Raw genomic sequence first — 24591 nt, forward strand, 5'->3', positions numbered from 1 at the left:
GTGTAAGAAAAATTTTTATATGTCTGGGGAAACCAAAAAATTTGTGTGACTTGTTTTATTGCCATATTTGCTTTATCACAGTGATCTGGAACTGAATCCACAATACCTGTGAAGTATACCTGTATTTATTTTTATAGTCATTTTCCACTTATGGTAAGTGATTCTGGTTTTCCATTTTATGATAGCGATAAAAATATTCCTTTCTAAATAAATGTATTTAAGAGTTTATGTCAATAAAAACATTAATAGGGCAGATGGTAGGTAGATAAAGGCCAAAATCACAACGGCAGTGCAAGAATGACAGACATTTTGGAAACTGCTTTGATTGAAAGAATGATGACATTAGAGTCAGATTTGAGTCAGAAGCCTAGCTGTGTTGTGATTATCATAAGACCTTGGGCAAATCACTTTCGCTGTCTGTAAAAGGTAAGAAATCGGCCAGGCGCAGTGGCTCATGCCTGTAATCCCAGCACTTTGGGAGGCTGAGGTGAGTGGATTACCTGAGGTCAGGAGTTCGAGACCAGGCTGGCCAACATGGCAAAACCCCATCTCTACTAAAAAAACAAAAAAAAAAAAAAAGGTAGCTGGGCGTGGTGGCAGGTGCCTGTAATTCCAGGTACTCAGGAGGCTGATGCAGGAGAATTGCTTGAACATGGGAGGCGGAGGTTGCAGTAGGTCTAGATCACACCACTGCACTCCAGCCTGAGTGACAGAGAGAGAGAGAGTCTGTCTCGGAAAAAAAAAAAAAAAAAAAAAAAAAAAAGATAAGAAATGGTGGAAGAAGTGCCCACTTCACTGGATCAAAGGTAATGATGGGTGGGAAAGTTGGATAAGTCGTGGTAGGAGGAGGTAAAGTGGCCTATATAGGCATAAGGTATTATTAACATTATCCTGTGCTCACAGGATTAACAATCTTTCCTTCTTTCTAAATTAAAAAGACAGTTAATGTTATAACTGGATTCTAAACCCTTCAGGGCAATGTTGGCTCCTAATAGGGTCACTGGAAAAAGTCTAGTGGTTCTGGGCGGGGATAGGGGAGGATCAGTGGAAGAACTGCTTGCCATTTGGTCTCTCCTGGATAGAACTTAGAGCAGCCTGGAGCCTCTATTTTCACCCTCATCCAGACCCCTACTCTATACTGAGTCAGACGCACACAAGGATGTTGGGGGTGGCCTGTTGTGATGTATTGTTGCATAAAACAGGTGTTTTGCTAAACTGGGTAGGAAAAGTTGTAACAGATATTATTCTCTTCGATCTTGACTCTGGGGTTCCTGTTCCGTTTAGTGTAGTCATTTTTTCTGGAGGATTTGGATTTTGGTAGGTGACATCCCATTGACCTGGAGAGGAAAGAGGAAATATAAATGGTCGGCAATCATGTCAGTCATTTGCTGATCTCTGGTTTTTAGAATACTTGGTAAGATCCTGTGGGAGGAAGGAGAATAAAGTGATTTATCTCATTCTTGATGAGAGATCCACCCTATACATATGTGAAGTTCTTTCTTTCTTTCTTTCTTTTTTTTAAAACAGAATCTCGCTTACTGTCACTAGGCTGGAGTGCAGTGGCGCGATCTTGGCTCACTACAACCTCCGCCCCCCAGGTTCAAGCGATTCTCCTGCCTCAGCCTCCACTTTGGGAGGCTGAGGCTGGCGGATCACGAGGTCGAGATATCAAGATCATCCTGGCCAACTTGGTGAAATCCCATCTCCACTAAAAATACAAAAATTAGCTGGACGTGGTGAAGTTAACTTACAGGAAGAATCTTAATAGCTCTTGATTCCAGTTCTGTGTGATGAAAGTGCTCTGCACAATAAGCCAGGAAAGCCAGGTCCACTAGGAAGGGACAGGACTAAGAGCAATGAGGTGCCCTGAAGAGTGTGAACAAGGAATGATGGGTACATGTTACAAAAGCAAACAGTGTGGAGATGAGATTGGACGTTGAGATGAGATTGGATGGATGGATCTGGCAGCAGGAAATGCTTTAGGGGAGCCCTGGAAGCAGTGCTTCTGGATAAAAGCCTGGAGCCAAGTAGGGGGCAATGATAATTAAGAAGGAGCAAGCAGGCAAGAGGCACTGTTAAAGAAGAGCCCAAGAATTTGCAGGGTTTGATGAAGAAAGTGAAAGAAAGGGTGGAGAGATGGTGCTGAGGTCTTGAGCCTGGGCATTTTGGAGGAAGGAATGCCCAAGACGGCCTTGGGGAAGGCAGGAAAACAGGATGGCCTCAGGAAGGGAAGGTGAGCAGGCTGATATCAGCTATGCTAATTTTGAGGAACTGGCAAGTCGACTGTCTATCAGGAGGTTGGAGAGATGTGACATTGGAGGTCAGGAGAGGTATCAGGGCTGGAAACAAATATTCAGGAGCCCCAGGGGTCCAAGAGGTAGGGATAGAAAGTGGATAGGATAGAAAGCACATCTTTTTCTTCACCTACGCACATCATCAAAGTCATTCGTTTTCCTTAAAAATAGGGTGAAATGGCCAGGCATGGTGGCTCACGCCTGTAATCCGAGCACTTTGGGAGGCCAAGGCAGGCGGATCACTTGAGGTCAGGAGGTCAAGACCACCCTGGCCAAAATGGTGAAACCCCATTTCTACTAAAAATACAAAAAATTAGCCAGGCATCGTGGCACATGCCTGTAACCCAAGCTACTCTGGAGACTGAGGCAGGACAATTGCTTGAACCTGGGAGGCAGAGGTTGCAGTGAGCCAAGATCATGCCACAGCACTCCAGCCTGGGTGATAGAGTGAGACTCTGTCTGAAAAATAGAAAAAGAAAAAAGGGTGAAATTCTGCATCTTAATGGAGAGAGAGAGATGTACAATAACACCTCACCCTGTCCCCTCCAGGCTTGCTTGCAAGCCCACGTGTCAGTGTGGCATAGCAGTGGAAAACCATCTCCCCTCTCTAGCAAGCCCAGGCTTATAAGCTGTCAAGGAATGGCACAGATTTGGAATAAATGTCTGGAGTTGATCAAATCATGGGACAGAGGTCAGCCTGGGAGTGCATTCTGGTCTTCCATCATATGCCCCCCCACCCACCTCCCTTCTCCTCTTGCCCCTTGGCTTCTGCTCCCCTAGCCCCTTACCTCTTTCTCTCCCTTACCTAAAATTCCCAGATACACTCTTTGGTAATGTCTTCGCTGTCTGCCAACAGGGTGCCGCTTTGGTCAGCTCGCATGTAGAAACCATTGGGGGCCAGTACAGTGAGTAAGTTGCTCCCCTGAAGCTCTATACAGAAGTTGAGGGCAAACTTGCCCCAAGGACGAAAGGTGCCAAAGGGTGTTATTGACCAGAAGGATCCCCCATGTGCTGGAGAGGGAAGAGCTCAGGTTGGTAGGCCATTCACAGGGGAGTCCTCCAGCAACCTGGCCTCAGAGGGGCTTCCTGGAGGCATGCCGCCCTCCCCTGGCTGCCCCATCCTGCCTGCATTGGCAGGTCCTTCTATGGAAATGCAGGAGGGCCAGTAGGATTCCACTGGTTTCTGTTCTTCCAACCCACTCTGGGGCTTTGACGTGTGAAAACAGACAGAGTTCCTGTTTCTCCTTTTATAATGAGCAAGCCCCGAGTGGCAGGCCCTGAAGTCTGAGCTGGTACTAAGGCAGGGGCTAGACTGTGAACCCCCAGGTGGGGAAGAGGAGCCACTCACCCTGGAAGTGGTAGATACCCTGTCGGCAGGGTAGTAGGTGAATGCGGTCGGGCTGATCCTGGTTGCACTGTATGAGGTCACGGCCCGATGAGGAGCCCACGTAACCATAACGACCGCGCAATACAAGAAAGGGGCGGTTGGCAAATAAAATCCCAAATTCCTCATTTGGGCCTGAAAGAAATGGAAAGGAGTTATCTGGATGGGCTGCCTCTGTTTTCCCAGGTGAAGTAGGAGCAGGGGACACTAACTGCAGAAAGATGTGGTCAATATTTTAACATTGGATGAACACCTACATGTCAGGTCTTACGCTAGATGCTTGTGAAATGTTTGTGAGAGTACCTAGCACATGCGAAACCCAAGAACCTTTAATATTCTTCCCTCCTTTGAGGTGTGTTGATGTGTTTCATCCTCATGGCAACTCTGTGAGATCGCAGAGTTATAGACAATGAAATGTCCATGGAGATGCTTTGCTTAAGAGATGACAAAAATTCAGTGACTGAGTGAGTACAGACCCAAATCTTCTGACCCCGACCCCAGTGCTCTTTGTTGTTGTTGTTGTTGAGATGGAGTCTCGCTCTGTCTTACCCAGGCTGGAGTGCAGTGGTGCGGTCACTGCTCACTGCAACCTCCGCCTCCCAGGTTCAAGTGATTCTCCTGCCTCAGCCTCCTGAGTAGCTGGGATTACAGGTGCACACCTCCATCCCTGGCTAAATTTTGTATTTTTAGTAGAGACGTGGTTTCACCATGTTGATTAGGCTGGTCTAGAACTCCTGACCTCATGATCCACCTGCCTTGCCCTCCCAAATGCTGGTATTACAGGAGTGAGCCACTGCGCCCGGCCTCCAGTGCTCTTTTTAACAATCATATTCCACCTCCCTCTAAAAGTCTCCCTGACTTGGAATCATCTGGCAGGAAGGCTGCTCCACCCACCTGGAAGGGTGGCATTGGCCATCAGCAGGCCGTTGGCTGCAATGCCCAGGAAGCGCCCACTGCAGGACTGCAGGATGATCCTGCCACAGTTCCAGTGCATTTGGAAGAAGGTGTTAGACTCCAGGGGGTGCCCATCAGCCATCACTGCCCTGTGGCGCCTCTGGAAAGCACGTCAGGAAGAGAGATGAAGAGTAAGGACCGACAATCTCAGTTTTCTTCCCACCAGTTTTATTCCTAGAGCCTCTTCCCACATCCCACCTACCAGCCTTTTTCATGCTCCCAGAGTTGATGCCTTCAGAACCTTTTTGGAAAATGTTCTGTGGCCTCAGCTCTCCTCTTTCCCCCAGTCTGTGCTGTATCCCAGGGCACAGCATAAAAACTAGGCTAGAATATCATAGAGAGAGAAATAAACCTCAGCCTTGACTTCAAAATCATTTTGAAGTAGATCACAGACATAAAAGTGAAAGCTAAACTATGAAAGATGTAGAAGAAAATATAAGAGAAGTTCTTTGCAACTTTGGAGTAGGCAATGATTTATTGGGACAAGAAAAGCAGTAACCATTTTTAAAATGGACAAACTGAACTTCACTGAAATTAAACACTTTCTTCTCAAAAGACCCATTCAACAAATAAAAAGATAAGCCCCAGGTTGGGAGAAAAATTTTGCAATACATATGTTTGGCAAAGGATGTGAATTTAGAACACATAAAGAACTTTTACAACGCATTAATAAGACAAACAACCCAGTAACAAATGGCAAACGATCTGAACAGAGATGTACAAACGGCGAATGAGCACATGAAAATGGTCACAATGGCTCACACCTGTAATCCCAGGACTTTGGGAGGCTTAGGCGGGTAGATCACAAGGTCAGGAGTTCAAGACCAGCCTGGCCAACATAGTGAAACCCTGTCTCTACTAAAAATACAAAAAATTAGCCAGGCATGGTGGCCCATGCTTGTAGTCTCAGCTACTCGGGAGGCTGAGGCAAGAGAATTGCTTGAACCTGGGAGGCGGAGGTTGTGGTAAATCAAAATTACCCCACTTTACCCCACCCCGGGAAAAAAGGAGAAACCCAAAAAAAAAAAAAAAAAAAAAAAAAAAAAAAACAAGATTCTAAACATTACTAAGTATAAGGTAAATGTGAATTAAATCCATAAATTACACAGCCAATAGAGTGGCTAAAATACAAAAGTTAGATAATCCAAAAGCCAGCTTTACCGTTGGTGAGAATATGGAATTCTTAGAACCCTCATACATTATTGACATGAATGTAAAATAGTACAGTGACTTTAGAAAACTGACATTTTCTTATAAAGTTAAGCACATATCTATCATACAACCTAGTAATTCCACTCCTACGTATTTACCTAAGATAAATGAAAATGTAAGTTCACAAAAAGACTTGTACATGAATGCTTATAGCAACTTTATTCCTAACAGCCCAGACTGGAAACAACCCAAGTGTTCATCAACAAGTGAATAAACAAGTCATGTTTATGAGCAGCATTATAGAATACTACTTGGCAATAAAAAGGAATGAACTCCTGATACATGAACATTATGGATGAATCTTAAAAACATTGTGCCAAGCAAAAGAAACATATATACCATACATATTATATGCTTCCATTTATCAGACATGCTAAGGTAGGTAGGCAAATCTAATTCACAGAGACAGACGACAGATCAGTGGTAGCCAGGAGAGGGAGCGCAAGGGTGGAGGGGAACTGACAGCAAAGAAGCAAGAGGGAATTTTTCAGTGTTGGAAATATTCTCTCACTTGTGATACGCTTATGGGATGGTTGCATGGATGATACATTTGTCAAAACTTACTGAATTTTATACTTAATGGGTGCATTTTGTTTATAAAATATACATAATATACATATTAGAATATAATATACATAATTTACACATATGTGTATTATATAATTTACATACATTCAAATTATATCTTAATAAAGTTGCTTTTTATTTTTTTTAAAAAAGAGACCCCACGGCTGGGCGCAGTGGCTCACACCTGTAATCCCAGAACTTTGGGAGGCTGATGCGGGCAGATCACAGGGTCAGGAGTTGGAGACCAGCCTGGCCAATATGGTGAAACCTCGTCTCTACTAAAAATACAAAAATTAGCTGGGTGGTGGGCGCTGGCAGTCCCAGCTACTCAGGAGGCCGAGGCAGGAGAATCGCTCGAACCTGGGAGGCAGAGGTTGCAGCGAGCTGAGATCGCACCACTGTACTCCAGCCTGGGTGACAGAGTGAGACTCCAACTCAAAAAAAAAAAAAAAAAAACAAGCAAAAAAGAGGCCCCATTGGGCAAAAATGAATGTTTATCGATAAGTGCCTCCACAGCCCACGTCATCCTCTGGTCATTTGCCTTGGAAAAGGAGAAGGGCTGGGTGCAGTGGTTCATGCCTATAATCCCAGTACTTTGGGAGGCCAAGTCGGGCGGATCACCAGGTCAGGAGTTTGAGACCAGCCTGGCCAATATGGTGAAACCCCATCTCTACTAAAAATACAAAAATTAGCTGGGCATGGTAGTGCCCCCCTGTAGTCCCAGCTGCTGAGGAGGCAGAGGCAGGAGAATCACTTGAACCTGGGAGGTGGAGGTTGCAGTGGGCCAAGATCGTAGCACTGCACTCCACGCTGGCAACAGAGTGAGACTCCGTCTCAAAATAAATAAATAAATAAATAAATAAATAAATAAAATAAGTAAGAAGAAAAAGGAGGAGGAAGTATCGGGAGGGAAAGCTCAGAGCTTAAGGTTTCTTTTTCTCAGAAAGCCAAGGTCTTACCTGGGCTAGGTAGTAGCCATTGGCTGAACGAAGCTGCACAGTGGGGCTCTCACTGTCACATTCAAACTGGAACAAGGACATTGAGGTTAAGCGCTCAGAAGCAGCACATACCTCATCATCTGCAGAGGAAGCGCATGTCAGTAAAAGCCTCACCCTCAGTCTCAGCCCCTCATCCATGCTTTATGGCCGGGGTTCTTTCCCTCCTCAACCTTCATCACTTTCTGTTGGACCATGGCAGGTCTAAAGAAGACACAGGGAACTTTCTCCTAAATCCCATACCCACCCTTTTCTGTCCTACTCGATGGCACAAAAGATCCACTTGGGACCCCAGGATCTTCCTTATTATTAGATTCAAAAATCCTTGCTGATCCCAAACACATTTTTCTCTTCTCAACAGCCACCCCTTCCTCCCTCCATCGCTGTGTTGGGCCCAGCACTTGCCGTAGACGACTGAGACAAACCGCCGAGTCTTTGACCTGAGGCTGACCCAGACTGGGCAGTGCTGTAGGATGAACCACTCCTCACCCCTCACAGGGTTGCAGCCCAGGCCCAAGAGCAGATGTGTGCCCTGTGGATATAACATGCCTCCTTCTCCATCGCACAGTGCCACAAATCCTCCAGGCCGCACTTGCATGTGAAAAGCTGTCTGTGATGAGGGTTGGGAGAACAGCCGGTCTACATGGGACAAGAAGTGGTGTGTAGAGGTCTCCAGGTGGTAGCATCCATCTCGGAAATGCAACAGGAAGCCACATTCCTCCAGGCAGGGAACTACTGCGTCCACCCAGATGCGGCCCATAGTGGGGTCGGCCCGGGCATAGCAGCGGTGGATGGGGCTGTAGAGGATCACGTGGACATGGAGGGCTGGTCGGGGGGTCCACATGTGGTAAGCTGAGAGGACCCGGGAAGTGCAAAACACATCCTTGCCATTGGACTCCAGATAACGACCAGAGATGAGGCACTGGAGAGTCCACTTGCTGTTCCGGTGGAAACGCAGTAGGAAGCACCCATGGTGGCTGGTCCTTGGGCGGCCATAACACACAGTGCCATCACACTCACACAGCAGGTAGAGGCCCTGCACACTCTTCAGTCGTACCACGGCCTGTGTCTCATGCTCATTGCTCACCAGGATCTCCCAGGTCTGGACGCATCAGGAGGGAGAAGAGGGAAATCAGTATCACCAAAATACCAGACCCAGGAGCTCTGCAACAGTCACGGCTGGCATCACCCCAGCACCTTCATCAGCACCACCCACCTCCCCTTCCACATCAGCCCTGGTGTCTCTTTGCTGTCAGCTCTTCCATTTTCCCACTCTCTCCTGACCAAAAGATCTCTGAGCCCTTCCACCCCTGCAGCCAGAGGGCAAGATCCAAAGAGAAGTTCTAGATGTCCACTTCCTTCAGCCAATGGAAGATACACCTCCCTCCCTTCTTAATCCCACTGTTTAATACCTGATTTTTAAAGAAATGCTTTGGTTTAAGGCTTCTTTTTTCTTCCTCACCGTTGTCCACAGAGAGCACACTTAGCCAATATTTCCATCCCCAAAGATTGCCTCCCTAGCATGGCAAGACAGGAGCAAAAGCTCTTATAGGCAGGCCATGGCTCCAGGGATGAAGATGGGAGCACGAACAGTTCAGATGCTATTGTCTGGTTCAGCTGTGATCAACTTTGTTATAACAGGAAGAGCTTTGCCCCTGCCTCACTCTGGCACCCATCCCAGAGGTGCCTACATTCCTCTCTAAAATGAAGACTGACACTGCTAGGGCTTCTGGAATTCCTCATTCTCAAACCACAACCAGAACAGAAACACAGGCTTTGCAGTAGCTCCACTGGTCCACCTTCCCCTGGATGCCCACAATTTTGCTTTCCAACCTGGGCTCTCCACTTCTCCTCTTTATGACACAACTACCCTGTGCTGAGATAGGGAACAGGGGACAGTAAGAGCAGGACAAGGCGGCAAGGCCAGGGCTGCTTCAACTCGTGGAATAAGTTGAGAGGTGGGAGATGGGGCAGTGGGGTCTGTGAGCAAAAGCCTGGAGCAGAAAAGTCTCAGGCTTGGCAATGGCAGAGCCTAGGAAAGTGATTAGGTTGAGAGTACAACTTGCTTTCATATACAAGCAGGTGCACACACACACACACACACACACACACACACACCACTCAGAAAACTGGTTCCAGTACATGTTTGCTTTGTCACCTGTCTTCTGCCCAAACTCTTCGCAGTTGCAGTGACTGTATTCTTGCATGCCTCAAAGGTGAGGTAGGTTCCTGCCCAGCTGATGAGCCCAACCCTTAGGTCCTCAGCCTTGGGATGTCTGTGTATCCACTCCACTTCATCCATGGGGCCGACACCACAGGTGATGACTCCGTCCGGCCCAGCCTTCCCCCCTGAAGTGAGGTTCCACAGGCCATAGGGCCTGTAGTACCCACCAGATGTTCCCAGAGGGAACTTCCCAGGCAGAGGCTGGCCTGGGGCCCAACACCTCTGTGACCCGGGAGCATTGTGACTGTGAGGGCAGCCTCTTATCCCACTGCAGTGGGGAAAGGACCCTGGCTCAGCAGCATTAATCCATGGCCTAGACAAGACGGGTCCAGAGCCTATGGTGTTTGCCTATTCCCCTCCGGGCACCAAGCTAGGCTGAGCTGAGACCAGGATCTGGAACTTCAACCTGTGAATTTAGGCAAGTCCCTCCCTTTCTTTACCTGTTTCTTATTCTGGTAACAGGATAGAAATCAACCTCTTTCTTCCCAAGGAAGTGGACTCTGGCTGGCTCCCTTGCAGCTCAAGTATTTTATTAAGTTCAAGATATCTAAGAAAAATTTATCAGCTTTTATGGCCCTTAGGAGGATGAGGCCAAAATGTTCCAGATGTTGCTTTGCAGGGAGTATGAGGAAACCCTAATCAGCAGACATCAAATTATTCATATTCATCAGGAAGGCTGGCTCAGGACCTGGGTAAGAAGGGCCTAGGTGGAGAGAGCACCAAGCACCCCTCCTCAACCCCAGCTGCACTGCTGGTGGGTAGCACAGCTGGCTGAGCAGTCAGAGCTCCTGCAAGGATATCCTTCCCCTCCAAAGAGTCTCTGAGTGATAATCTCTGGGACTCGCTTCCTGCAAAGCTTGAGGAGAAAACCCAGCTCAGAACCTGGAAAATATGACATGAAAGAAACAGAAAGGCAAAGAGAAGTGATAATGAGTTCTGCCTAAGCATGGCTAGGATCCAAGGGAAAATGGGCAGTCAATCACACTTGGAGAATAAGCCATCTTTTTGAGACAGGGTCTTGCTCTGCTAGCCAGGTTGGAGTGCATCTCAGTTGACTGCAGCCTCGATCTCCTAAACTCAAGTGAACCTCTCGCCTCAGCCTCCTGAGCTGCTGGGACCGCAGGTGTGCACCACCGTGCCTGGCTAATTTATTTTTTGTACAGACGGGGTCTTGCCATGTTGCCCAGGCTGATCTTGAACTCCTCCTGCCTCAGCCTCCCAAAGTGCTAGAATTACAGGCATGAGCCACGGTGCCCAGCCACCCCTGGTTCCTTACACCTGCTTTCCTACTCCCCATGGGTGGGGTCTTCCCAAGTAGCAAGAGTCTCAGTGGTGTGCAGCAAGGAACTATAAGCCCCAGACCCCACCCACGTTTTGCAAAATAACGGTAATAGACTATTAGTAGCAGAATCCTCTGGGTAATTTTAAAGGTGCATATTGTTGGGCATAAGACTAGTCCTGATGAATCACATTTTCTGAAATGTACCTCGAGATTCTTATTACTGTACATTCTCTCCCCCTCAAATTTTAATGTGGAAGGCAAACATTAAGAATTGCTCTAAGTAGCTATGAGAATGATGGGAAGTGGAGTTATGAGGTTCATGGAACTATGCGGGTAGATCCTGCAATCTTTAGCAAAGGCTCCTTGGAGCTAGGGAAGGAATGAGATTTTCACCACTGAAAATCCTACGGTATTTCCAGCCCAAGAATAAGGAAGGAGAAGCTGAGCTGCACGAGGGTGTGTGTGGGTGGGGTCGCCCTGCAGCCTTAGCTGCTTTGATCCTCTCCCACGTTGTCTTTTTGTACCCAGTAACCCAACCTCCCATTTGCAGGCTATAGACAACACCGGGTACAAACCACAGCAAATTTATTACTCAATATCCAGTGCCACATTATAGCACCACCCAGAGCCCTCACCTTCCCCCCCAACCTGGCCCCAAGGGTACACCCAAAACAGAAAAAAAAGGAAACCCAGATCCCTGCTCCTCCTCTGGAAGAGGGGGCCTTGGCCAGGAAGCCCCTTCCATAGGTCCCAGCAGGCAGGAGAGTGGACCCCTCTGTGCCCAGAGAGCAAGGCTCCAGGCTCCAACAACAGAGAGAACATGCAGGCAGGAGCAGGAGCAGAGGCCTGTGGCTGTGGGGGAGGAAGAGTGGGAGGAAAGGGCACTGCCTGAGGAGTCTGGGAGTCTGGTCATCCTGGGGATGCACGCAGGAGCTTCTGGGCATCAGGGGCCTGCCCCTGGCTGGTTAGCGCTTTGACAGCTCGTGGGACAGCCAATCCAGACCATCGTACAGACCTGTGCCTTGGGTGGCACAGGTGGCCTGGACATACCACTGTGGGGAGAAAAAAAAGAAAGAGATCAGCAACAAGGAACAAAAGAGATGCCTTTACATTCTTGCCCCAGTCTGTGGCTTCCCTAAAGAGGCAGGATTCAGACCAGGTGGGCAGGACCCTTACTGTGCGGCTGCGCAAGTGCTGTAGCCCCAACTTGTCAGTCAGTTCGCTCACGGGCATGGCATTGGGCATGTCCTGCTTATTGGCAAACACCAGCAGCACCGCATCCCGCAGCTCATCCTCCTGCAGCTGAGAGGGGAGAAGAGAAGGTGGGACCCAGACTCCCGCTTCCCTACTGTGTTGGGGAATTCCCTTTCTACCTCCTAGCATCTTTACTGGAAAAAAAGTATTGTGTAATCTGCCGCTGAAAACAAGACATAATTGTAAATGAGCTTGACGTCACCTGGGACGTAAGTCCTGAAAAGAAAGACCTTTTCCTAATTTGAGTACTTGCCTAGGCAAAATGACAACATTTCCAAATAGAAAAGGCAAGAATATAAGATGTTTCTCTTTACCACATATAAGTCCCAGCTCCCCCACAACTTCTCAAACTCAGATGTAGTGACACTGAGAATGTGGCCGGGAGTGGTGGCTCATGCCTATAATCCCAACGATTTGGGAGGCCAGGATCACCGGTGGTTGGGAGTTCAAGACCAGCCTGGCCAACATGGTGAAACTCCATCTCTGCTAAAAATACAAAAATTATCTGAGCATGTTGGCAGGGGCCTGTTATCCCAGCTACTTGGGAGGCTGAGGCAGGAGAATCGCCTGAACCTGGGAGGCAGAGGTTGCAGTGAGCTGAGACTGTGTCACTGCGCTCGGACCTGGGCAACAAGAGCAAAACTCCGCCTCAAAAAAAAAAAAAAAAAAAAAAAAAAAGACATAAGAATGCACACAGAAAAAGTCAGTCCCATCCAAAACATGGTGAGGTACTCATATTCCTGGTCTTCAATGTCTGTGGGGGGCTCCCTGACTTCTACACAACTACAGAGATCACTCTATCCCCAAGCTGAGGGCTCAGTTCCCAGGGCTCTGGGTACTCACCATCTTCTGCAGTTCATCAGCAGATTCTTGGACCCGCTCCCGGTCATTACTGTCCACCACAAAGATGAGGCCCTGGGCAGGAAGGAAGGAAGGAAGGAGAAGCAATCACTCCTGCCTGGGACACACGGTGGAGTGGCCCTTTCTCTTTTCTTCCCATCTGTAATTTTGTCAATCCTTCTCAACTAGTCAACTCTACAGAAGTTTACAGAACTCCACAGAAGCTCTACAGGAGTCCTGGCACAAACTAGAGACCCCACTGCAAAGAATACAGCCTTTGTCCCTGAGGAGGAAGTAGTTTATCTAAAGATGTGCAAGAAAATAAAGATATGTGATGAGGGCTAAATCAGGCAGCTGGATCCCAGACTCCTGCTTCTAATGAGAAGTCCAAGGTGAGGAAGACTAAGGCGAGGTCTGAAGGGTGAGCAGATGAGCAGAGGTTAACCAGAGAGGGGTAGAAGGGGGGAAGGGTTTTTTCCTTGGTCTGGGGGCCCAGCCTAGGCCAACAACTCTGTTCTCCCAGCCCTAACACCATTTCTCCTGGGGTTAGGGAGTCCCCTCCCAACACTCCACCTGAGTGTTCTGGAAGTAGTGCCGCCACAGAGGCCGAATCTTGTCCTGGCCTCCCACGTCCCAGACTGTGAAACAGATGTTCTTATATTCCACTGTTTCTACATTGAAGCCTGCAGATAATTGGAAAAAATATATTTATGAGAAAAACTCCTGAAGGAAAGGGACTAAAACTATTTGGATCTCAGCAGGAGCACCAAACCAGAAGGCAATGGAAGGCAATGATCAAGGCCCAGGGGAAGGGAACCCCAGAACTGGCGGTCAACAAGGCGGGCCTAGGTCACATCCACCCCGCCTCCGGTATCCACGTAGAGATACCCTGACCCACTTCTCAAATAGCTGTATCTGATGTCAGGGTCAGCTCCAGACAAGTGGCAGAACTGGGAGCAGACCCCGAGAGGGCCCGGCAAGGCGCTCCCACTCTCTGCTTCGTCCCCGGGCTCACCTATGGTTGGGATGGTGGTGACAATCTCCCCCAACTTCAGTTTGTACAGGATTGTGGTCTTGCCAGCCGCATCCAAGCCAACTGCAACGGAGAGGGGCACAGGGATGGAGATGGGAGCGAGGGAGCCCCCTAGAGACCAGGAAAAGGGAGAGGCCACAACAGCTGATGGTGACGGTGGCGGAGAGCGGGAGCACCTCCAGGTGCGCGTCGTTAGCTACCTTTGGGGCCTGGAGGGCAGTCGGGTGGTGTGAGCCAACTCCAAAGAGGGAGCGGAGCGGGAGAAAGCTGGGAGGCAAGGGGTACGGGAGGAAGGCCGAGTTCCTTTTAAAAGTCGTCTCCTAGGGCGGAATCCTCCCTTACCAGCGGGGCTGGGGCGGAGGGAGCTTCACCCCTCCCAGGCCCGCAGCTCCGGGTGTCAGGCCCTGGGGTCGGGGCTGCACACCGGGACCCGCTCGAGAGCAGAGGCCCCGGGGCGTTAGGAGGTGGGTGACCCGGGGCCAGAGGCCCAGGTGAGCGGGGCTGGAGGGACGCGGGGGCGGAAGGGCTGCGCCGAGGCCGGCGCCCCGCTCCGGGCCGCGCGCTTGGTCTGCCTCACCCATGAGAATCCGCATCTGCTTCTTTCCGAAGATCCGCGAAAAGAGCGCGGACACGGTGAGGCCCATGGCGGGGCCCGGGGAGGGGGTGAGGGCACCAACGCGGGGTGCGGGCTGGAACTGGCCGGCCGCGGGGGGATGGGGCGCAGCACCAGCAGCAGGAGGAGGCTCCGCCGCCGCCTCCGCGCGTCGCTGCCCGCCCGACGTCACCGTGGGCCCGCCCCCGCCCGGGCCCCGCCCCCGCCCCTCGGCCCCGCCCCCCCCCGCTCTGGCTCCGCGGGAATCCGAAACTCCGCGAGTTGCCGCGGCTGGCCTGGGTCCCGCGTGGCCCTTACTTGGGAAAGGGACTGGGTCTCTAGCGCGCCTGCCAAGCCTGTGGCCGCCAAACCGGCAGCCGGAGCGCGGCTGAGGAAAAGGCTTCATCGCTCCGCAGCGGCCCCTGCCCCTATCTTCAGTGGCCGGCGCTGGACTTTGGTTTCTTGGGTCCAGGCCCCTGGCGGCTCCAGTTTTAGCTCTTGGGAACCAGTAGCACTGAACGTAGGGAGCGGAAGCTGCGCCTAGGGGTCTTAGACCTCCCTTTACCCCCTCATCTTCCACTGAGGCTCTTGCGCGTAGTGGGTGGTCTTGTGAGAGTTGCGCCGGAGGTAGAGGAAGGTGCCCGAGTGCTAGCTAGCTTCCGTGAGTCCTTAAAACGCCTACTTCATAGATTCCGAATCAACAGAATTGGAAATCGTGGTGTCGTGGTCGCAGACCCACTTCTGGGCTGTTGGAGAAGTCCACCTTCGCCTGGATGGCCCTGCGGGCCCCGCCTTTCAGCCCAGGCGCAGGCCGCTTTGCTGAAGTTCCTCACTATGCCACAGACTTGTGGACCTGGCTTATTCTTGTACATCCATTCAGGATTTTGTGAGGATCTTGATTCCCTAGACCCAAAGAGCTTCACATGTCATTTCCCTGCCTCATTTTAGCATCTGAGGGGAGAATAGCAAAATAGGAACGAAATTCTTCTGTGAGAGACTAGCTTAACGCCAGACATTTAATGTAGGCCTAACAAATGCTTGTTCAGTTGAACCGGACTGTTAGATTCCAGTGGAGCAAGCGCAGGGGCCTACTCTGGATTCCCCGTGGGCTTCTAGGATCAGATGTTTATGGACTCGAGGTAAACTGAGCTGGGAATTAAAAAAAAAAACCTTCACTCATTCATTTACTTTTTTAGCAAATATTTACTGAGCACCCACCATGTGCCAGTACTGTTTCAGGCTTTAGTTCCAATCTTAATGCTGCCATTTCTTGAGGATTCGGCTTCAACACTCTTCATAACTCTTCTGTTATTTCATCATCTATAAAAGGAGACTTGTTCTAACTTAAGGGGTTATGGTAAATATTAAAATGATGAGATAATGTGACCGAATGTTATGTATAATACAGCTAGATGTTATTTAGGCCACTGAGAAACGGGGTCTGAACAGACCGCCAGGGCCTGCCCCATCCCTACCTGCAAAGTCTGTTACAAGGACAGACTTTGGGAAACAGGAATGAGTGAGCACATGACTTTCCTCTTCTCTTCAGTCATAGACTTGCATCCCTAAGAAAGCTTTTACAAGGCTGAAGAGTACATGTTAGAGAGTCCCAACATAATAACAGAACTAGTGGTCATCAAGTTAAGTCAAGTCTACGTTTAGCTCTTTTATCAGCCTCTTTGTCTCCATCTCTGTTGTCACTATATTCTCTTCCCCATGACTGAAAGAGTCTCTTCACAGGTCTCCTGCCCCTTGTTCCCTCCACCATGTCATACAAGGCTTGATGACATTCCACTTTTCAGATTAAAATCCATTAGGGCCTTGCTATCACCCAAGATAAAATTTAAATGCCATAAGTTGGGTCCCTGTCTCTTATGCCAGCCCCTCTGTTGTCCCCTCCTTCACATACCCTAAGCTACTGAATGCATTCTGGGTGAGTCAAACTCTGATACCCTAGAGGTCTTTGCATCTTTTCCACCTGCTTGGAATGCTGGTTTCCCTGATCTCTGGTTAGGTGGACAATCAGGGCTCATACTTCAAATCCCAAAGTATTATTCCCAAGAGCCTTCCATGCCTCACCTAGCCAGGCCTCTTTCCTCTTAACTTTCCTACCACTTTGAATATACCCATACATACTGGTATTATAGCAGGACATGTTTGTATGTCTAGTTCCTCACTAGGTTGTGAGTTCCCTGAAAGCAAGGTCATATCTGTTAATGGTGTTATCGTCTGGTACAACACGTAATATGTTGAGAATCAGACTGATTCAGATAGAACTAAACTTCCTAGCTGTGTGACCTTGGTCATGTTACGTATAACCTTTTTGCCTCATGTTCCCCTATCTGTAAAATAGTGCTAATGAGTATAGTGCTTATAATAATTATTGTAAAGACTAAATAGCAAAACTCTTGTGAGCTCCTGGTACATAGCTGGCACTCAGGATAGACATGGCTTTAGAGTGCCCTCCATAAATATTTGTTGAATCAACTCAGCAGAACTAAGGAAGCGTACTAACGATTACGCTGTATACCTACTAGGTGCCAAGCACTGTGCTAGAGAGGACTCCAGTTTTCGCGGTCTAAATGCGAGTCTTTAATTGTTGCCTTTTAGGAACATGGGACCTAAGCCCCCAAATCCTTGAATGCGTCGTTCACCTAGGTGCTTGTTAAGAACGCAGTGCGACGTCGCCCTCTGTCGCTCGCGGATCGTAGCCCGAGGTCAAGCTTAGGCGCTCTCACAAAACCAATACCACTCTGGTGTCTTCGACTTTGCTTGCTTCTCTCTTCCCAAGCCTGTTTGCCGCTCGCTGCCGTACTGCGTTTTCAACAGGCCGCGCCCACCCACCGGCGGATTGGGCTCCGCCTAACTCCCGCCCACTGGGGGCGGGGCCCGCGGCGCCTAGCTGACGTCACTTCCAGCGGACACGGAAGCGCGGTAGTGGGCAGGCAGTTGTAGTTAGGAAATCGTGATGGGACTCCGCTCAGCGTGAGCACCTGACCTACGTGGGCCGAGGGGGCCGGCCAGGGCTCCTGTGGCCTGGACAGAGCGGAGAGTGTGGAGCGGCTTCTGGGCCAGCGCGGACGAGCCCTGGCCGAGCACGCCTCTGGTGCCAGCGTCGCCCCGCCTCCCGGGTATTACCCGCCCCCACCCTCGGGCCTGGGACCAGGAGGGCACTTTTGCCTGTCGGTTCTGCCTATCCGCCTTAGGTCCGGGATAACTGGGTGCAGCAGGTGTGCGGCCCGCCGCCGGACAGCCCACTGGCTGTTTCTTTAAGCCCCTGTCTGCCTCTTCGCGGCCTTCTCTCGAGCTGCTGGAAAGCTGAAGTGGAGCAATCCGTTCAGAACCTCCATGGAGAAGTTTGCGATGAATTTCGGTGGCGGCCCGAGCAAGAAAGACTTGCTGGAGACTATAGAGACGCAGAAGAAGCAGCTTCTCCAGTACCAGGTACGGCTCAAGGATGTGGTCCGTGCTTATAAAAGCCTGCTGAAGGAGAAAGAGGCGCTGGAGGCCAGCATCAAGGTGCTGTCGGTATCCCACGAGGCAGATGTGGGCCTCGCAGGTGTCCAGCTTCCAGGCCTCGCCTTTCCTGACTCTGTGGATGACCGGTGCTCCACTCACAGCGAGGATAGCACTGGGACCGCCACTAGTGTGGATACGGCCGCTAGTCTCACCAGCACCAAGGGTGAGTTTGGGATAGAAGATGACAGACCAGCCCGTGGACCACCACCTCCGAAGTCCGAAGAGGCCAGTGGGTCAGAGAGTGGTGTTAGCAGTAGCAGTGGGGATGGGCCGTTTGCGGGTGGGGAGGTGGACAAAAGACTGCACCAGCTGAAGACTCAGTTGGCTACTTTGACCAGTTCTTTGGCCACAGTCACTCAGGAGAAGTCCCGCATGGAGGCTTCTTACCTGGCTGACAAGAAGAAGATGAAACAGGACTTAGAGGATGCCAATAACAAGGCAGAAGAGGAGAGGTTCCGCCTGGAGGGAGAATTGAAGGGGCTGCAGGAGCAAATAGCAGAAACCAAAGCCCGACTTATCACGCAGCAGCATGATCGGGCCCAAGAGCAGAGTGACCATGCCTTGATGCTGCGTGAGCTCCAGAAGCTGCTGCAGGAGGAGAGGACCCAGCGCCAGGACTTGGAGCTTAGGTTAGAAGAGACTCGAGAAGCCCTGGCAGGACGAGCATATGCAGCTGAACAGATGGAAGGATTTGAACTGCAGACCAAGCAGCTGACCCGTGAGGTGGAGGAGCTGAAAAGTGAACTGCAGGCCATTCGAGATGAGAAGACTCAGCCAGACCCCCGGCTGCAAGAACTTCAGGAAGAGGCCGCCCGCCTTAAGAGCCATTTCCAGGCCCAGTTACAGCAGGAAATGAGAAAGGTAATTATCCACATCTCTTTCAAACATTAGTCATTGATCTTAAGTGGGAAATACTAGGGTTTTTTACCTCCTTTGTTAGTGAGAGCTAAGTGTCTACACTGTCATTTTTGATGCTACCTGAAAAGTTCCACTAGTGAGTCCCGGGAAGTGCTGTTCTATGTGGTGTTGATGTAGGTGCTTCCAGGAGAATGTGGAACTTCTCAGTGTGGGCTGGGTTGGAGCCAGTCAGCCCTGCCCTTCTGGGCATTGGCATCTTACCAGCTGTGTTCTATGAAGCAGTATAGTGGCAGCTGTACAGTAAAAGGTAGTGTATCTTCTATTGGTATGTCCCGCTAGGGAGGGTGGCTGAAGGCTAAGGGGGGTTTTCTCAGAAGTAACCTCTTGTCATTGCCTTTACTTAAGATTTGCCTGTTCTGGAGAAATGCTGTTTTCCAGAATAGGCCTCCTTTCCGGTGGAGAAAGGTTGCTTCCTTTCAATGTGGAGTGGGAGATCCAGCTCAGTTTTGAACTACTAGGAATATTAGATAAGGAAAAATGTTGTATGATTTCTTAATAAGATTTGAGGAAGCACCAGAAAAACAACAGTAACACACATTATATGTGAGTTAGGTGGAAAGCAGAATGGAATGGCAGATATAACAAGGTGCTTAATACTGTTTAGTATATGTGTCTTGCAGAACCCAGGCAGGTAATAGGAACTTTTGTTAGCTCCTGAATCAACCGAAAAATTCCTAGTTCCCATTCTTGTCAGGCCATTCCAATCCTGTGACCCTTTTGCTCCCCCTTCCCGCTTTCTCAAAGTTTGCTGTGGAGCTTTTGTGGATGCATTATTTCTCTTCCCTTGTTTTGCAGACAGCTGTTGCAGAAGATCGACTCCGTCAACAATCTCAGGTGGAAGAACAGAGGGTGGCAGCCCTGGAGAATCAAATATCTGAGGTGTCGGAGCTGTTGGGCACCTACGAGAAAGCCAAGCAGAAGGACCAGCTGGCCATCCAGAAGCTGAAGGAGCGTATTCTGCAGCTGGACCTGGAGAACAAGACACTGGCTCTAGCAGCCTCCAGCAGGTCCCCTCTGGACAGCCATGGAGAGGAGTCTAGTCTGGATGTCAATGTCCTGAAGGATAAAATGGAGAAGCTGAAGAAACTGCTGCAGGTTGCAGCCAGGAAAAGCCAGGTGACCCTGGATGTGGAGAAGCTCTGTGACCTGGAGATAATGACCAGCTCGGAGACTGCTGATGGGGAGAAAGCTACTGCACTCTATTACCAACAGGAGCTGAAACAGCTGAAGGAAGAGTTTGAGAGGTACAAGATGAGGGCCCAGGTGGTCCTCAAAAGCAAGAATACCAAAGATGGTAATCTGGGGAAGGAGCTGGAGGCAGCCCAGGAACAGCTCGCAGAGCTGAAGGAGAAGTATGTCTCCCTGCGGTTGTCCTGCGAGGAGCTTGAGCACCAACACCAGCAGGAGGCTGAGGACTGGAAGCAGGAGCTGGCCCGGCTGCAGCAGCTGCACCGGCAGGAGCTGGAGCGGTGCCAGCTGGACTTCAGGGACCGCACACTGAAACTGGAGGAGGAGCTGCACAAGCAGCGGGATCGTGCCCTGGCTGTGCTCGCTGAGAAGGACTTGGAACTGGAACAACTGCGTTCTGTGGCCTTGGCCTCTGGGCTGCCAGGACGCAGAAGTCCTGTGGGCGGTGGGGGTCCTGGGGACGTGGTTGACACATCATCCTCAGATAGCCTGACCCAAGCATTACAACTTGCAGCGGCCAGTGAGCCCACTTTCTTTCTGTACGCTGAGCAGCTGGCCCGCAAGGAGGTGGAGATCACATCGCTGAGGAAGCAGAAGCACAGGCTGGAGGTCGAGGTGCATCAGCTGCAGGATCGGCTGCTGGAGGAGGGCGAACGGCATCGTGAAGAGGTTGCAGCCCTGCAAAGCCACATCGAAAAGAACATCAGGGACCAGAGCAGGGAGGGAGCCAACCTGGAGTACCTCAAAAACATCATCTACCGCTTCTTGACCTTACCTGACTCCCTGGGCCGCCAGCAGACTCTCACAGCTATATTGACTATCTTGCACTTCAGTCCAGAGGAAAAGAAAGTGATAATGCGACTCCCAACTAGTGCTAGCTGGTGGCCTTCTGGCAAGAGATGATGCCATTTTCACTTGCTCCTGGAATCTCTGTGCCTCTTTGCTGTGGGAAAGGGCAGGCTCTGGTTTCTGCTTCTTCTCTTACATTGTCATTTATTTCTTCACTGTATTGAGCTGGGAGGAGTCTTCAATGTGGGATGGGATTTTCTGCCAAATGCCATTAATGCTGCTTTATCCTTGGGTCCTAGAGATACTGAAAGTCCTGAGGCAGTATCTTCTGATGGCGTGTATGTGAGGAGAAGGTGAGGTGAGGACTGACAGGTGCAAAAATTGGGACAGTGGTAAGGCTCTTTTAAAATAAGATGTTTTGTTTTAATAATATCCTCCTGGCACAGAGCTAGGAGTAAATGTGACTCCAAAGGGAGTGCAGTTAATCTCTGAAGTGTACAAAAACCAGCTATTTTCTCCATCTCGTCACAGTCCAAGTCTGGTCCATTGCTGCCCCAATTCTCTGGGGACATAAAGCCAGGCTGGAAAGGGACCAGGAAGTTTGAAATAGTGGCACATCATCCACTAGACCCAAGGACCAAGGAATAGTGAGTTTATTCTGGAAGGAACTGGGAAGCTTAATTAGTGTCTGGGGATGACTTACGCAATCTAGATGAAACAGCAGTTATGACCATCCTAGAGAGGGTCCTGAGCACCAGCTTGATCTTAGGGATTTCCTGAGTAACCTGCTTTTGGCCTGGATAGGGTTAAAATAGACCTCTGTTGCTTATCCCTGCTTTAACCTGTCTGCCTGAGGTTGGCCTGAGATTGTGAGTAAATAACTTTGCTGTGTTCTCCTCAGTGTTGAACTTTCATTAAGAAATAAAGTCCTAGCATCTTACAGAGGGGGGTCCAAACGGTGAACGCTCATCCTGCCTGGATACAAGGAATTAGCTCAGAGATTGGCCCCTAGCTTTTCTGCCTTTGTAGGGACAGCAAAAGAGGAAAATTTGCTGCAGAAAATTCTGAAAGATTGCTGTAGCTGTCACAAAGAAGTGGTAAAGATAGCTAAAGCTGGATTGGGGTGCTTTCTGCCCAGTGGATCTTGGCATAAGTAGATTAATCTTGCTCTTTTAAGGAAAGGCAACTTATTCAGGCAGTCTGGAAAAGAGTTTCTCAGAAAACTCAGTTCCTCTGTTCCTTCTTTTCTCCCATCTACTCTTACCCACTCTTAGTGGTTATAGAGGTCTTTGGACTCTAAAGACTAGTGTTTGGCCACTAACTGGACTAATATGTATCTTTCTGTGATTTCATTTAGAGGTCTGTTTTGTGAGGGTTTTGGGGTACAGGAAACTTTGATTAAATCTTCTAAATGGGAGGCTGGGTGACCTGGATTATCTACAGTAAGTAGACTTAAATGGAACAGAAGTTATGTGTCCAAATGATGACGATATAAACCATGGAATCATTAAACCTGAGTGATTTGACCTGTCTGGTTCCTTAATAAAAATAGAATGTGAATGTAAATGGTGAATGAAAAGGATAGAAATAATGTTTTTATATGTTCATCCATGAACTTGAATCCAGGGAGGAATATCTCAGTGCTTTAACCACCTTAGTTTCAACACACATTTCTTAGCCTGGAATTGCGTGTATATGTGTTTGTGTGTGGCCACATACACTGGAAAATGCTTTCTTACAGGTTTAGTGGACAGGCTTAAAACTTCAGTAATTACTACTTCAAATTCTATAAGTAATCTGTTTATGCTTTATTATCCTTAAAATCGGGATTCATGGTACCCTGAAAAAGTGTCTCTGGACATCAAACTAAACTAAAAAATAATAGACATGCTTAATTTTCTTGTTCTCTCTAAATGTAGGATGTCTTGTAATTGTTATTTCTAGGTAGCTGTGGACAGAGTAGAAAGATGCATAGTCACAGTTGCTTTCCTAGAACTAATAATTCCTGTGCTTTTTACTTTTGAGAAGATAGCAAACAGGAAAAGAAGCAAGTCAATTTCTGATTAATAATTTTAAGAATCTGGAGATAAATAAAACTGTGAGGGCTTCCAGCCGAAACTAAAAGACTTATTCCCTTACTACCTTTGACACAGAGCCTAGAAAGAGACAAAATTAATGCAGATATGCTAAATTCAAAATTTCTTGTCTTCTCACACCCTTCCCTGAAACAAGTTTTCCAGTTATTTGGCTGGTTTGCCTGTGACAGATACTCTAAGGAAAGAAAGGGAGATGGAGGGTAAAATAATTGAGATTAGAATTAGAGATAAATACATTTTCCTCTGGCCCTTGTCCCAGAATATCAGACAGTATATGAGATGTGTCAGGTAATGAGACTGAGCCTTATGTGATTAGCCATTATCACACAAGTCAGAGGAGGATTGCTGTGAAGAAGAGATGGAGGGAGAAAGTGGAGGGAAGGTAGTCTGACCCCCTCTTGGATACCTTGCATCTGGGAAATAAACATGTCCCTATATCCTGCCCTTGATGTTGTTAAATCCCTGTCTGTTACCTAGAACTCAGGCTCCCAACCTCGTTTTGTGAAGCTGCTACTAAAGATTATTTTTGCTCATTTTTTGTAGAGTGTGCTGGTGTCATGTTGAGCCATTTACACCATTTACACCCATTTTTATCATTTATTCCTCACAGGGGCTATTCCCCCGCCACCCTTACAAATGTTAAATTTGTGGAAAGATCATGTAACAAGTGAGTCAGGTCTGATTAGTCCCAAAGCCCCCTTAATCTGGGTATGCTCCTGCCTCCTCAGCCCTTGGGAGGGTCAGAGCCTCTCTCCCTAGATTTCTAGGGATGAGGAGACTGCTCTCTAGGCTGAACTGGGCTGGCTCAAATGGATAGAACATCTCCAGCTATAAATTGCAGCCAAGCAAAGTTGCTATGCTATAGGGTTGAACAGGCAACAGTGGTTCTTTGTAAGAGCCCTAAAGCTGCTCTGTCCCCAGTTTCTAGATCGTTGCTAACTTTACAACTTGTATAATTCTAACACAATAAAAGAGGACTGGGTACTAGCTGTTGTTACAGTGTGTTCCAACTATCACCTCTGGAAAAACTGGGGAAACAGTTTTGGGGATTGGAAATAGAATCCTGATGAATGAATCACTTTACTCCCTCTCCTCTCCGCTCAACCCTCTTCTCCCCCAGGCAGTCTGGTGACCTCGGATGGATGGTTTTTGGAGCAAAAAACCCCCTAAGTACATAGAAAGCCAGCATAGTATCTGAAACAAGGTAGGTGCCAAAACACTTATCTCTACCAAGAATGTTAAGTAGCAGAATTAGAAATCAGACGGAGGCCTTCTGGATTTAAATCTGGTGTTTCTTAGTCACAAGTGTTGCTGTAAACAAAAGGAAAAATGACTGTCCTTTATCAAGTGCCTGCTATGAGGGAGACTACTAACATTTCCCCTACCTTATTTAAATCACACAACAATCTGAAGCATATCTGTTTTGCAGATGAGTAAGTGGAGACTTGGC

At 48.9% G+C, this 24591-nt stretch overlaps 3 protein-coding genes across 3 annotated transcripts; 1 reads left to right on the plus strand and 2 right to left on the minus strand.

Moving 5' to 3' along the window:
- Window positions 1-803: 803 nt before the first annotated feature.
- On the minus strand, window positions 804-9888 carry FSCN3 (fascin actin-bundling protein 3). Its single transcript, XM_032276080.1, has 7 exons — window positions 9565-9888; window positions 7812-8508; window positions 7371-7489; window positions 4573-4732; window positions 3643-3813; window positions 3100-3305; window positions 804-1337 (listed from the first exon to the last, which is right to left on the minus strand). The coding sequence occupies exons 1-6, from the start codon at window positions 9706-9708 to the stop codon at window positions 3100-3102; spliced, it is 1497 nt and encodes a 498-aa protein (XP_032131971.1). The 5' UTR covers window positions 9709-9888; the 3' UTR covers window positions 804-1337.
- Window positions 9889-11480: 1592 nt separating this feature from the next.
- Window positions 11481-14828, minus strand: ARF5 (ADP ribosylation factor 5). The gene is made up of 6 exons (XM_032276078.1): window positions 14617-14828; window positions 14022-14102; window positions 13580-13689; window positions 13010-13081; window positions 12089-12214; window positions 11481-11964 (listed from the first exon to the last, which is right to left on the minus strand). The coding sequence occupies exons 1-6, from the start codon at window positions 14681-14683 to the stop codon at window positions 11878-11880; spliced, it is 543 nt and encodes a 180-aa protein (XP_032131969.1). The 5' UTR covers window positions 14684-14828; the 3' UTR covers window positions 11481-11877.
- Window positions 14829-17539: 2711 nt separating this feature from the next.
- Window positions 17540-24360, plus strand: GCC1 (GRIP and coiled-coil domain containing 1). The gene is made up of 3 exons (XM_032276077.1): window positions 17540-19011; window positions 19864-21189; window positions 24099-24360. The coding sequence occupies exons 1-2, from the start codon at window positions 17980-17982 to the stop codon at window positions 21157-21159; spliced, it is 2328 nt and encodes a 775-aa protein (XP_032131968.1). The 5' UTR covers window positions 17540-17979; the 3' UTR covers window positions 21160-21189; window positions 24099-24360.
- Window positions 24361-24591: the final 231 nt, after the last annotated feature.

Source organism: Sapajus apella, unplaced genomic scaffold (genome assembly GCF_009761245.1).
Source record: "Sapajus apella isolate SASKATOON/1434 unplaced genomic scaffold, GSC_monkey_1.0 scaffold7, whole genome shotgun sequence".
Lineage (NCBI taxonomy): Eukaryota > Metazoa > Chordata > Mammalia > Primates > Cebidae > Sapajus > Sapajus apella.

Excerpts from the sequence above, each read along its gene's own strand:
- GCC1 (XM_032276077.1), top strand. The coding sequence starts at position 17,980 with ATGGAGAAGTTTGCGATGAATTTCGGTGGCGGCCCGAGCAAGAAAGAC. Across the intron at positions 19,012-19,863 it reads TACAGCAGGAAATGAGAAAG|ACAGCTGTTGCAGAAGATCG; the intron begins GTAATTATCCAC and ends CTTGTTTTGCAG.
- ARF5 (XM_032276078.1), bottom strand. The coding sequence starts at position 14,683 with ATGGGCCTCACCGTGTCCGCGCTCTTTTCGCGGATCTTCGGAAAGAAG. Across the intron at positions 14,103-14,616 it reads GCAGATGCGGATTCTCATGG|TTGGCTTGGATGCGGCTGGC; the intron begins GTGAGGCAGACC and ends TCTCCGTTGCAG. Across the intron at positions 13,082-13,579 it reads ACTACTTCCAGAACACTCAG|GGCCTCATCTTTGTGGTGGA; the intron begins GTGGAGTGTTGG and ends CTTCCTGCCCAG.
- FSCN3 (XM_032276080.1), bottom strand. The coding sequence starts at position 9,708 with ATGGATGAAGTGGAGTGGATACACAGACATCCCAAGGCTGAGGACCTA. Across the intron at positions 7,490-7,811 it reads GTTTGTCTCAGTCGTCTACG|ATGATGAGGTATGTGCTGCT; the intron begins GCAAGTGCTGGG and ends CTTCCTCTGCAG. Across the intron at positions 3,814-4,572 it reads GGCCAATGCCACCCTTCCAG|GCCCAAATGAGGAATTTGGG; the intron begins GTGGGTGGAGCA and ends CATTTCTTTCAG.